The following is a 12,118-nucleotide window of genomic DNA, read 5'->3' on the forward strand; positions in this document are numbered from 1 at the left end:
TGTGTGTGTGTGTGTGTGTGTGTGTGTGTGTGTGTGTGTGTGTGTGTATGAAGGAATGGCTGGGGCTCTTCTGTGAGAGAAGTAATGCTAGACTTCTGTTTTTCATGAGATGCTATTGGGTCATATTCAGCAACTAGAGAGCTCATTTCTGTCCTCTGCTTTCTCCATGAGGCACTGAGCCACATCCTAGGATCATGGCTCTGGGTTCTGATGCTGGACTTAACTGAGCAATGGGGCACTGGGGGGACATAGTCTTAAAGACCAAACTTGATTTTTTGTTCCAGGTTATTCTTAATGATTCTGAGGAACAAGAAAAGATGAGGACTTTCTCAGGACCCCTGATTAGGTAAATTACCATGAGAGCTGCAAAATAAGGGCTTTTGAAACCTATAAAATCTTCCTGCCCAGATCAGCATTTTGGGGATTTGTTCTTGACTTCCTTGAAAGAAAATGTCTCTCCCCATTGGAGTGGAATCTCCGTGCTACAAGTTGGAGCCAAATGTGGCCTGAGCCATTTTGACAAGCAATTTGAGTGTTGAAAGGCAGAAAGAAAAATTAACTTAAAGGTTTAAAAATCTGAAATCAGTTCTATTTTACAAAGCCTACATGGTAAGGGGTTTTAGCGTTCTGTGTACTTAATAGTACTTAAACTGGTAGAAGAGTGGAACACAGCCTGGGAAATCATAGGCAAGTGGATCATATGGAAAAATTTTTTCTGGAGAGATAAGTAACATGGCCAGCATTTGAGTTACTGGACAGTGTGCAAGTCTGCCCTCTGCAGGATTGAGCTAGAACTGCTTTTACATTGCTAGTCATGTTACCGATAAATATGCAGGATGCTCTTTGTCGTGGAGAGAGGAGTCCTGGCTGGTGTCAGAGGTGAGATAATGCACCCCAAAGCCCTTACAATATCATCACTACTGTGTAAATGTGTTCTTATCCTGAAGCTTCCCCCTCCAAGAAAATCCCCATAGTATTTTGACAGTTCCTTCAAGTAAAAATGAGTGTTGTCTCCATTTCTTACACACGGGTGTACAGATGTGGGGTAGAGCACCGAGCTGGGTATTTGGACACTAGGGTACTGGTCCCAGTTTGATTGATTTCATTGAATGATTTCAAGCAAATAATAATTCCTGTTTATTGGGTACTTATATACACTACACAATTGGCTAATTCCTTTTTGTACGGAGGTAGACTTTAAAAAAAATTTTAGTTTGAAATATAGTTGATTTACAATGTTGTGTTAGTTTCAGGTGTACAGCAGAGTAACTCATATAGATATATATACATAGGTATATATATCTATTCTTTTTCCAATTCTTTTCCGTTATAGGTTATTACAAGATACTGAGTTGGAGGTAGACTTTTTTTTTTTTTTTAAACATCTTTATTGGAGTATAATTGCTTTACAATGGTATGTTAGTTTCAGCTTCACAACAAAATGAATCAGTTATATATATACATATGTTCCCATATCTCTTCCCGCTTGCGTCTCCCTCCCTCCCACCCTCCCTATCCCACCCCTCCAGGCGGTCACAAAGCACCGAGCTGATCTCCCTGTGCTATGCGGCTGCTTCCCACTAGCTATCTACCTTACGTTTGGTAGTGTATATATGTCCATGCCTCTTTATCGCTTTGTCACCGTTTACCCTTCCCCCTCCCCATAGCCTCAAGTCCATTCTCTAGTAAGTCTGTGTCTTTATTCCTGTTTCACCCCTAGGTTTTTCATGACATTTTTATTTTTCTTAAATTCCATATATATGTGTTAGCATACGGTATTTGTCTCTCTCTTTCTGACTTACTTCACTCTGTATGACAGACTCTAGGTCTATCCACCTCATTACAAATAGCTCAATTTCGTCTCTTTTTATGGCTGAGTAATATTCCATTGTATATATGTGCCACATCTTCTTTATCCATTCATCCGATGATGGACACTTAGGTTGTTTCCATCTCTGGGCTATTGTAAATAGAGCTGCAATGAACATTTTGGTACATGACTCTTTTTGAATTATGGTTTTCTCAGGGTATATGCCCAGTAGTGGGATTGCTGGGTCATATGGTAGTTCTATTTGTAGCTTTTTAAGGAACCTCCATACTGTTCTCCACAGTGGCTGTATCAATTTACATTCCCACCAACAGTGCAAGAGGGTTCCCTTTTCTCCACACCCTCTCCAGCATTTATTGTTTGTAGATTTTTTGATGATGGCCATTCTGACTGGTGTGAGATGATATCTCATTGTCGTTTTGATTTGCATTTCTCTAATGATTAGTGATGTTGAGCATTCTTTCATGTGTTTGTTGGCACTCTGTATATCTTCTTTGGAGAAATGTCTATTTAGGTCTTCTGCCCATTTTTGGATTGGGTTGTTTGTTTTTTTGTTATTAAGCTGCATGAGCTGCTTATAAATTTTGGAGATGAATCCTTTGTCAGTTGCTTCATTTGCAAATATTTTCTCCCATTCTGAGGGTTGTCTTTTTGTCTTCTTTATGGTTTCCTTTGCTGTGCAAAAGCTTTTAAGTTTCATTAGGTCCCATTTGTTTACTTTTGTTTTTATTTCTATTTCTCTAGGAGGTGGGTCAAAAAGGACCTTGCTGTGGTTTATGTCATAGAGTGTTCTGCCTATGTTTTCCTCTAAGAGTTTGATAGTTTCTGGCCTTACATTTAGGTCTTTAATCCATTTTGAGCTTATTTTTGTGTATGGTGTTAGGGAGTGATCTAATCTCATACTTTTACATGTAGCTGTCCAGTTTTCCCAGCACCACTTATTGAATAGGCTGTCCTTTCTCCACTGTACATTTCTGCCTCCTTTGTCAAAGATAAGGTGACCATATGTGCGTGGGTTTATCTCTGGGCTTTCTATCCTGTTCCATTGATCTATATTTCTGTTTTTGTGCCAGTACCATACTGTCTTGATTACTGTAGCTTTGTAGTATAGTCTGAAGTCAGGAAGCCTGATTCCTCCAGCTCCATTTTTCGTTCTCAAGATTGCTTTGGCTATTCGGGGTCTTTTGTGTTTCCATACAAATTGTGAAATTTTTTGTTCTAGTTCTGTGAAAAATGCCAGTGGTAGTTTCATAGGGATTGCATTGAATCTGTAGATTGCTTTGGGTAGTAGAGTCATTTTCACAATGTTGATTCTTCCAATCCAAGAACATGGTATATCTCTCCATCTATTTGTATCATTTTTAATTTCTTTCATCAGTGTCTTATAATTTTCTGCATACAGGTCTTTTGTCTCCTTAGGTAGGTTTATTCCTAGGTATTTTATTTTTTTTGTTGCAATGGTAAATGGGAGTGTTTTCTTGATTTCACTTTCAGATTTTTCATCCTTAGTGTATAGGAATGCCAGAGATTTCTGTGCATTAATTTTGTATCCTGCTACTTTACCAAATTCATTGATTAGCTCTAGTAGTTTTCTGGTAGCATCTTTAGGATTCTCTATGTATAGGATCATGTCATCTGCAAACAGTGACAGCTTTACTTCTTCTTTTCCGATTTGGATTCCTTTTATTTCCTTCTCTTCTCTGATTGCTGTGGCTAAAACTTCCAAAACTATGTTGAATAAGAGTGGTGAGAGTGGGTAACCTTGTCTTGTTCCTGATCTTAGTGGAAATGCTTTCAGTTTTTCACCATTGAGGACGATGTTGGCTGTGGGTTTGTCATATATGGCCTTTATTATGTTGAGGAAAGTTCCCTCTATGCCTACTTTCTGCAGGGTTTTTATCATAAATGGGTGTTGAATTTTGTCGAAAGCTTTCTCTGCATCTATTGAGATGATCATATGGTTTTTCTCCTTCAATTTGTTAATATGGTATATCACGTTGATTGATTTGCGTATATTGAAGAATCCTTGCATTCCTGGAATAAACCCCACTTGATCATGGTGTATGATCCGTTTAATGTTCTGTTGGATTCTGTTTGCTAGTATTTTGTTGAGGATCTTTGCATCTATGTTCATCAGTGATATTGGCCTGTAGTTTTCTTTCTTTGTGACATCCTTGTCTGGTTTTGGTATCAGGGTGATGGTGGCCTCGTAGAATGAGTTGGGGAGTGTTCCTCCCTCTGCTATATTTTGGAAGAGTCTGAGAAGGATAGGTGATAGCTCTTCTCTAAATGTTTGATAGAATTCGCCTGAAAAGCCATCTGGTCCTGGACTTTTGCTTGTTGGAAGATTTTTAATCACAGTTTCAATTTCAGTGCTTGTGATTGGTCTGTTCATATTTTCTATTTCTTCCTGATTCAGTCTTGGCAGGTTGTGCCTTTCTAAGAATTTGTCCATTTCTTCCAGGTTGTCCATTTTATTGGCATAGAGTTGCTTGTAGTAATCTCTCATGATCTTTTGTATTTCTGCAGTGTCAGTTGTTACTTCTCCTTTTTCATTTCTAATTCTATTGATTTGAGTCTTCTCCCTTTTTTTCTTGATGAGTCTAGCTAATGGTTTATCAATTTTGTTTATCCTTTCAAAGAACCAGCTTTTAGTTTTATTGATCTTTGCTATCGTTTCCTTCATTTCTTTTTCATTTATTTCTGATCTGATTTTTATGATTTCTTTCCTCCTGCTAACTTTGGGGTTTTTTTTGTTCTTCTTTCTCTAATTGCTTGAGGTGCAAGGTTAGGTTGTTTATTTGAGATGTTTCCTGCTTCTTAAGGTGGGCTTGTATTGCTATAAACTTCCCCCTTAGAACTGCTTTTGCTGCATCCCACAGGTTTTGGGTCGTTGTGTCTCCATTGTCATTTGTTTCTAGGTATTTTTTGATTTCCTCTTTGATTTCTTCAGTGATCACTTCATTATTAAGTAGTGTATTGTTTACCCTCCATGTGTTTGTATTTTTTACAGATCTTTTCCTGTAATTGATATCTAGTCTCATGGCGTTGTGGTCAGAAAAGATACTTGATACAATTTCAATTTTCTTAAATTTACCAAGGCTTGATTTGTGACCTAAGATATGATCTATCCTGGAGAATGTTCCATGGGCACTTGAGAAAAATGTGTATTCTGTTGTTTTTGGATGGAGTGTCCTATAAATATCAATTAAGTCCATCTTGTTTAATGTATCATTTAAAGCTTGTGTTTCCTTATTTATTTTCATTTTGGATGATCTGTCCATGGGTGAAAGTGGGGTGTTTAAGTCCCCTACTATGAATGTGTTACTGTCGATTTCCCCTTTTATGGCTGTTAGTATTTGCCTTATGTATTGAGGTGCTCCTATGTTGGGTGCATAAATATTTACAATTGTTATATCTTCTCTTGGATCGATCCCTTGATCATTATGTAGTGTCCTTCTTTGTCTCTTTTAATAGTCCTTATTTTAAAGTCTATTTTGTCTGATATGAGAATTGCTACTCCAGCTTTCTTTTGGTTTCCATTTGCATGGAATATCTTTTTCCATCCCCTTACTTTCAGTCTGTATGTGTCTCTAGGTCTGAAGTGGGTCTCTTGTAGACAGCATATATAAGGGTCTTGTTTTTGTATCCATTCAGCTAATCTGTGTCTTTTGGTGGGAGCATTTAGTCCATTTACATTTAAGGTAATTATCGATATGTATGTTCCTATTCCCATTTTCTAAATTGTTTTGGGTTCGTTATTATAGGTCTTTTCCTTCTCTTGTGTTTCTTGCCTAGAGAAGATCCTTTAGCATTTGTTGTAAATGTGGTTTGGTGGTGCTGAACTCTCTCAGCTTTTGCTTGTCTGTAAAGGTTTTAATTTCTCCATCAAATCTGAATGAGATCCTTGCTGGGTAGAGTAGTCTTGGCTGCAGGTTTTTCTCCTTCATCACTTTCAATATGTCCTGCCACTCCCTTCTGGCTTGTAGGGTTTCTGCTGAGAGATCAGCTGTTAACCTTATGGGGATTCCCTTATGTGTTATTTGTTGTTTTTCCCTTGCTGCTTTTAATATGTTTTCTTTGTATTTAATTTTTGACAGTTTGATTAATATGTGTCTTGGCATGTTTCTCTGTGGATTTATCCTGTATGGGACTCCCTATGCTTCCTGGACTTGATTAACTATTTCCTTTCCCATATTAGGGAAGTTTTCAACTATAATCTCTTCAAATATTTTCTCAGTCCCTTTCTTTTTCTCTTCTTCTTCTGGAACCCCTATAATTCGAATGTTGGTGCGTTTAATGTTGTCCCAGAGGTCTCTGAGACTGTCCTCAGTTCTTTTCATTCTTTTTTCTTTATTCTGATCTGCATTAGTTATTTCCACTATTTTATCTTCCAGGTCACTTATCCGTTCTTCTGCCTCAGTTATTCTGCTATTGATCCCATCTAGAGTACTTTTAATTTCATTTATTGTGTTGTTCATCATTGCTTGTTTCATCTTTAGTTCTTCTAGGTCCTTGTTAACTGATTCTTGCATTTTGTCCATTCTATTGTCCATTCTATCTCCAAGATTTCGGATCAACCTTACTATCATTATTCTGAATTCTTTTTCAGGTAGACTGCCTATTTCCTCTTCATTTGTTAGGTCTGGTGGGTTTTTATCTTGCTCCTTCATCTGCGGTGTGTTTTTCTGTCTTTTCATTTTGCTTATCTTACTGTGTTTGGGGTCTCCTTTTTTGCAGGCTGAAGGTTCGTAGTTCCTGTTGTTTTTTGTGTCTGTCCCCAGTGGCTAAGGTTGGTTCAGTGGGTTGTGTAGGCTTCCTGGTGGAGGTGACTAGTGCCTGTATTCTGGTGGATGAGGCTGGATCTTGTCTTTCTGGTGGGCAGGTCCACGTCTGGTGATGTGTTTTGGGGTGTCTGTAGACTTATTATGATTTTGGGCAGCCTCTCTGCTAATGGGTGGGGTTGTGTTCCTGTCTTGCTAGTTGTTTGGCATAGGATGTCCAGCCCTGTAGCTTGCTGGTCGTTGAGTGAAGCTGGGTGCTGGCGTTGAGATGGAGATCTCTCGGAGATTTTTGCTGTTTGATATTATGTGCAGCTGGGAGGCCTCTTGTGGACCAGTGTCCTGAAGTTGGTTCTCCCACCTCAGAGGCACAGCACTGACTCCTGGCTGCAGCCCCAAGAGCCTTTCATCCACAGGGCTCTTTAATTTGGGATGATTCGTTGTCTATTCAGGTATTCCACAGATGCAGGGTATATCAAGTTGATTGTGGAGCTTTAATCCGCTGCTTCTGAGGCTGCTGGGAGAGATTTCCCTTTCTCTTCTTTGTTCTCACAGTTCCCAGGGGCTCAGCTTTGGATTTGGCCCCGCCTGTGCGTGTAGGTCGCCGGAGGGCGTCTGTTCTTTGCTCAGACATGACGGGGTTAAAGGAGCCGCTGATTCGGAGGCTCTGGCTCACTCAGGCCGGGAGGTAGGGAGGGTCACGGAGTGTGGGGCGGGCCTGCGGCGGCAGAGGCCGGCGTGACGTTGCAGCCTGAGGCGCGCCGTGCGTTCTCCCGGGGGAGTTGTCCCTGGATCCCGGGACCCCGGCAGTGGCGGGCTGCACAGGCTCCCCGGAAGGGCGTGTGGCTAGTGACCTGTGTTCGCACACAGGCCTCCTGGTGGCGGCAGCAGCGGCCCTAGTGTCTCATGTCTGTCTCTGGGCTCCGCACTTCTAGCCGCGGCTGGCGCCCGTCCCTGGAGCTCTCTCAAGCAGCGCTCTTAATCCCCTCTCCTCGTGCACCAGGAAACAAAGAGGGATGTAAAAGTCTCTTGCCTCTTCGGCAGGTGCAGACTTTTCCCCGGACTCTCTCCCGGCTAGCTGCGGCGCACTAACGCCCTGCAGGCTGTGTTCACGCCGCCAACCTCAGTCCTCTCCCGGCGCTCTGACAAAAGCCGGAGCCTCAGCTCCCAGTCCCGCCCGCCCCGGCGGGCGAGCAGACAAGCCTCTCGGCTGGCGAGTTCCGGTCGGCCCGATCCTCTGCGCTGGAATCTGTCCGCTTTGCCCTCCGCACCCCTGCTGCTGTGCTCTCCTCCGCGGCTCCCAATCTCCCCCACTCCGCCTCCCGAAGTCTCCACCCGCGAAGGGGCTTCCTAGTGTGTGGACACTTTTCCTCCTTCACAGCTCTCTCCCGCTGGTGCAGGACCCGTCCCTATCCTTTTGTCTCTGTTTAGTTTTTTCTTTTGCCCTAACCAGGTACGTGGGGGGTTCCTTGCCTTTTGGGAGGTCTGAGGTCTTCTGCCAGCGTTCAGTAGGTGCTCCGTAGGAGTTGTTCCACGCGTAGATGTATTTCTGGTGTATCTGTGGGGAGGAAGGTGATCTCCGCGTCTTACTCTTCCGCCATCTTCCCGGAAGTCTGGAGGTAGACTTTTTAACTATTCCTATTTTAGCGAAAAGAGCAGAGGCTCAGAGGAGATAAGAAACTTGTGTAAGCTGAGAAGTGGCTGGCTAGATTTAAACGCAGGGTTGTCTGAGCCCAAAGTCTGTGCTCTTCCTTGATACCAAACAGTCATTTCAGGTCTCTGGGCCTCAGTTTCCTCCTCTGTAAAATGGAGAGGGTGGACGAGAGAATCTCTGAGGTCCCTTCCTGTTCGATAAACAAACAACTATTCTGTAGCTATAGACTCACTACCCCCATCCTGGATTGTCAGGCTTCTATCCCATCTCCAGCCCCAGCAACACCCTCACACTGTAGGAGGGGACTGTGGTCCTACCCGGGGGAGGAATCTGTCCCTCACTCTTTGCTCCCTGAAATCTCTCCATAGGGAAGATGTACACAAGGTGGACATCGTGACGTTTTGCCAGCAGAAAGCAGCGCAGAGTCGCAAATCTGAGACACCAGGGAGCAGAGACTCGGCTCTACTGTGGCAACTGTTGGTTCTCCTTTGTCGGCAGAACGGGGTCAGTATCACCGCGCTGGCAGGTGGGCAGGTGCAGGCTGGGTTGGAATTGAAGTCTTCCTGGGAGAGAGAAGATTTGGCTTGTGGCATGATTGATTATAAAAGGTAACATTAAAGAAGCAACAAATGGCCTCAAGGGGAAAAACTGCTCAGATGTCAATGCCAGTTTGCTAATGCTAACCTTTCCCCTGCCCTTCTCCACTAGCCTGGGGTTATCGCCCAGTTCTTGGGTTACTGCGCTAAGCAGATGATACACCTGGGAGTGTGCATATTTCTGGTCATTGTTGTGGCTCCTGACAGGCAGAAAGCAAGCATGAGAGTGAAGCTGGAGTTTGAATTACAACAATCTAAGAAGGGGCTGTCTTGTGTTTGCACGTCAGCCTCTTCATGAAGAGGGCAGGTGCTCTGGTGCCTTCCTTCTTCAGCCTGGGCTGCCAGCATGAGGATGAATAGGATTCTCTCCCAGGATGGCCCTCTTTCCCTTGCAGTCCGTGGTGGGGTCTGACATCGCGGAGCTGCTGGTGCAGGACTGCAAGAAGCTGGAGAAGTACAAGCGGCAGCCGCCTGTGGCCAACCTCATCAACCTGACGGATGAGGACTGGCCAGTACTGAGCTTGGGGACCCGGAACCTGCTCACTGGGGAGGTTCCCCCCAGCGTGGAGACGCCTGCGCAGATCGTGGAGAAATTCACTAAGTTGCTCTACTATGGAAGGAAAAAGGCAAGTGCTGTGCCCGCTTCTGCTTAAAAAAGTAACCGGCATCCCCACCACTCACCCCTCCCAATTGTATGAGTGACATATACTCATTTTATAGCACTTAAGTTCAGAAAGGTACAAAGAAAAAGAAGAACACCCATAATCCTATCACTAAAAGATAATGCCTGTTAACATTTTGATATATTTATTTCTAGCATTTTCAATGCGTATATATTAAAAATCAAATTAAATTACATATACAATTACTTCTTTCTTTTCCCCTTAAGAGTATATGGTGAAATACTCTCATAGCATTAAAACGTACCATTTAAAAAATGGACTGTATTCTATTATATGAATGTATCACATTTTATTTAACCAGTTCACTGTTGTTGAATATATAGGCTATGTACAGATTTGTCACCCATTATAAATTATACCATTCGAACATCTTGTTGTATAAACCTTTGGCTGATTTTTTAAGATACATTCCTAGAAGTAGAACTACTCAGTTAAAGGCTATGCACCATTTTTTTTTTTTTTAATTTTATTTACTTCTGGCTGCGTTGGGTCTTTGTTACTGCGTGCGGGTTTTCTCTAGTTGTGGCGAGTGGGGGCTACTCTTTGTTGTGGTGCGCGGGCTTCTCATCACGGTGGCTTCTCTTGTTGCGGAGCACGGGCTCTAGGCTCGTGGGCTTCAGTAGTTGTGGCTCTAGGCATACAGGCTTCAGTAGTTGTGGTTTGCAGGCTCTAGAGTGTGGGCTCAGTAGTTGTGGTGCACGGGCTTAGTTGCTCTGTGGCATGTGGGATCTTCCCGGGCCAGGGCTTGAACTCATGTCCCCTGCATTGGCAGGCGGGTTCTTAACCACTGTGCCACCAGGGAAGTCCCAAGGCTATGCACTTTTAAAAGGTTCTTCACATATACACTAAGTCAGTTTCCAGAAAATTTGTTTACAAATGATATCCCCATCAGTTATATCTAAAATATACCTATCAATACTGAATACTTTAATTCCACTGATGAAGTGATGCCCTGTTTATTTTTTGATATGTAAATTAGAATTTATTAATTAAAAATTTTAAATTGAGGTATATTTGACAAAATTGTAAGATATTTAAAGTGTACAGTGTGATGGTTTGATATACATATACATTGTGAAAGGATTCCTCCCATTTAGATAATTAACACATCCATCACCTCACGTGTTTCCCTATTATTTTATGCCTTGTTTAGTTTTGAAGTTGAACTTACATTTTACAAAAGTCTTAAATATTTGAATATATGACTGAAATCAATTTGAATCAATCTAATTAAAAAAATCAAAAGATGAAAGGGATATAATGGGAGAAATGATGCTGTCCCCCACCCCCTCGCAGCCATGCAATTTCTCTCATTGAAATATCCAGAGATATTTTCTGCATATATAATTATTTTCTCCTTTGTTCCATTATAGCATACTATGTACCATTTCTTTACCTTCCTTTTGTCATTTAGCAAAATACTTTAGGAAACACTCTATGTTGGGGTTGGCAATTTTTTTCTGTAAAGGGACAGACAGTAAATATTTTAGGCTTTGCAGGCCATGGGGTCTCTACTCAACTGTGCTGTTGTCCCCTGAAAGCAGCCACAGACAATCTGTAAATAAATGGGTGTGGCTGTGTTTCAATAAAACTTCATTTATCGACATAGAAATTTGAAATATATATCACTTTCATGTGATGAAACATTATTCTTCTTTTGATTTTTTCCAATAATTTAAAAATGTAAAAACTATTCTTAGCTTGTGGGGCTGTACCAAAACAGGCAGTGGACTGAATTTGGTCTTCAGGCCACGTTTTGCTGTCTCCTGTTCCTTATAGTATATAAATACCTTCCTCATTATTTCTTACGGCTGCATAGGTTTCTATACATAAATTATAATTGATTCAACTAAACCTCTATAGATTGACATTTAGATTATTTCTAGTCTTTCGCTGTTACAAATAATGCTGCAATGAATAACATTGTCATTTTGCCCTGTGGAGAGAATATGTGTAAGGAAAGTTTGTGGAAGTGGAAGCTTTGGGTCAAAGGGTATATGGTTTGTAATTTTGATAGATATCGACAAATTGTTCTTTTAGAGGTTGTACCGATTACTCTACCAGCAATGTATGAGAGTGCCTGTCTCCCCACACTGTCACCAACCCAGTGTGTTTCCAAACTTTTGGATATGTGCCAATCTGAGAGGTGAAAAAATGTATAGTAGTTATTTGCATTTCTCATTATAAATGAAGTTGAATATCCTTTAATCTGTGATTATTTTTTGTCATGGATTTTCCACATTTTCCTGTTGGATTTTTGATACCCACTTATTGATTTGTAGGAGCGCTTTACTTTTTTAGGATTTTCTGTCCAAAATCACTTTTTTGGGGTCATATTTAGAAAGGTTTTTCCTGCTTCAAAATTGATTTATGAAAATAAAGTTGAAGTACTTTTCTGACTTCACCTTTACATTTAAATCTTTAATTGTGTGTATGTATTTGTATGTGATACTATCTTTTAAATGAGTGCAAGATATACTCAGTGAAAATTAATGGGATCAACTTATAGCATCTATATGTATGTATATATGTGTGTGTGTGTGTGTGTGTGTGTGTGTGTGTGTGTGTGTGTGTGT

The 12,118-nt window shown here is 41.4% G+C and overlaps 1 protein-coding gene across 6 annotated transcripts in view; it reads left to right on the forward strand.

The window, feature by feature from the left end:
• Positions 1-12,118, forward strand: part of SEC16B (SEC16 homolog B, endoplasmic reticulum export factor) — a 107,346-nt gene that overhangs the window by 68,974 nt on the left and 26,254 nt on the right. For all 6 annotated transcript variants that reach the window (XM_027086229.1, XM_027086230.1, XM_027086234.1 and 3 more), the window contains exons 11-13: positions 285-346; positions 8,632-8,767; positions 9,255-9,485. In XM_027086229.1, the coding sequence (XP_026942030.1) occupies positions 285-346; positions 8,632-8,767; positions 9,255-9,485 (429 nt within the window). The remainder of the gene's footprint in view (positions 1-284; positions 347-8,631; positions 8,768-9,254; positions 9,486-12,118) is intronic.

This window comes from Aethalodelphis obliquidens, unplaced genomic scaffold (assembly GCF_003676395.1).
Source record: "Aethalodelphis obliquidens isolate GAN/ISIS:26980383/991018 unplaced genomic scaffold, ASM367639v1 scaffold55, whole genome shotgun sequence".
Taxonomy (NCBI): domain Eukaryota; kingdom Metazoa; phylum Chordata; class Mammalia; order Artiodactyla; family Delphinidae; genus Aethalodelphis; species Aethalodelphis obliquidens.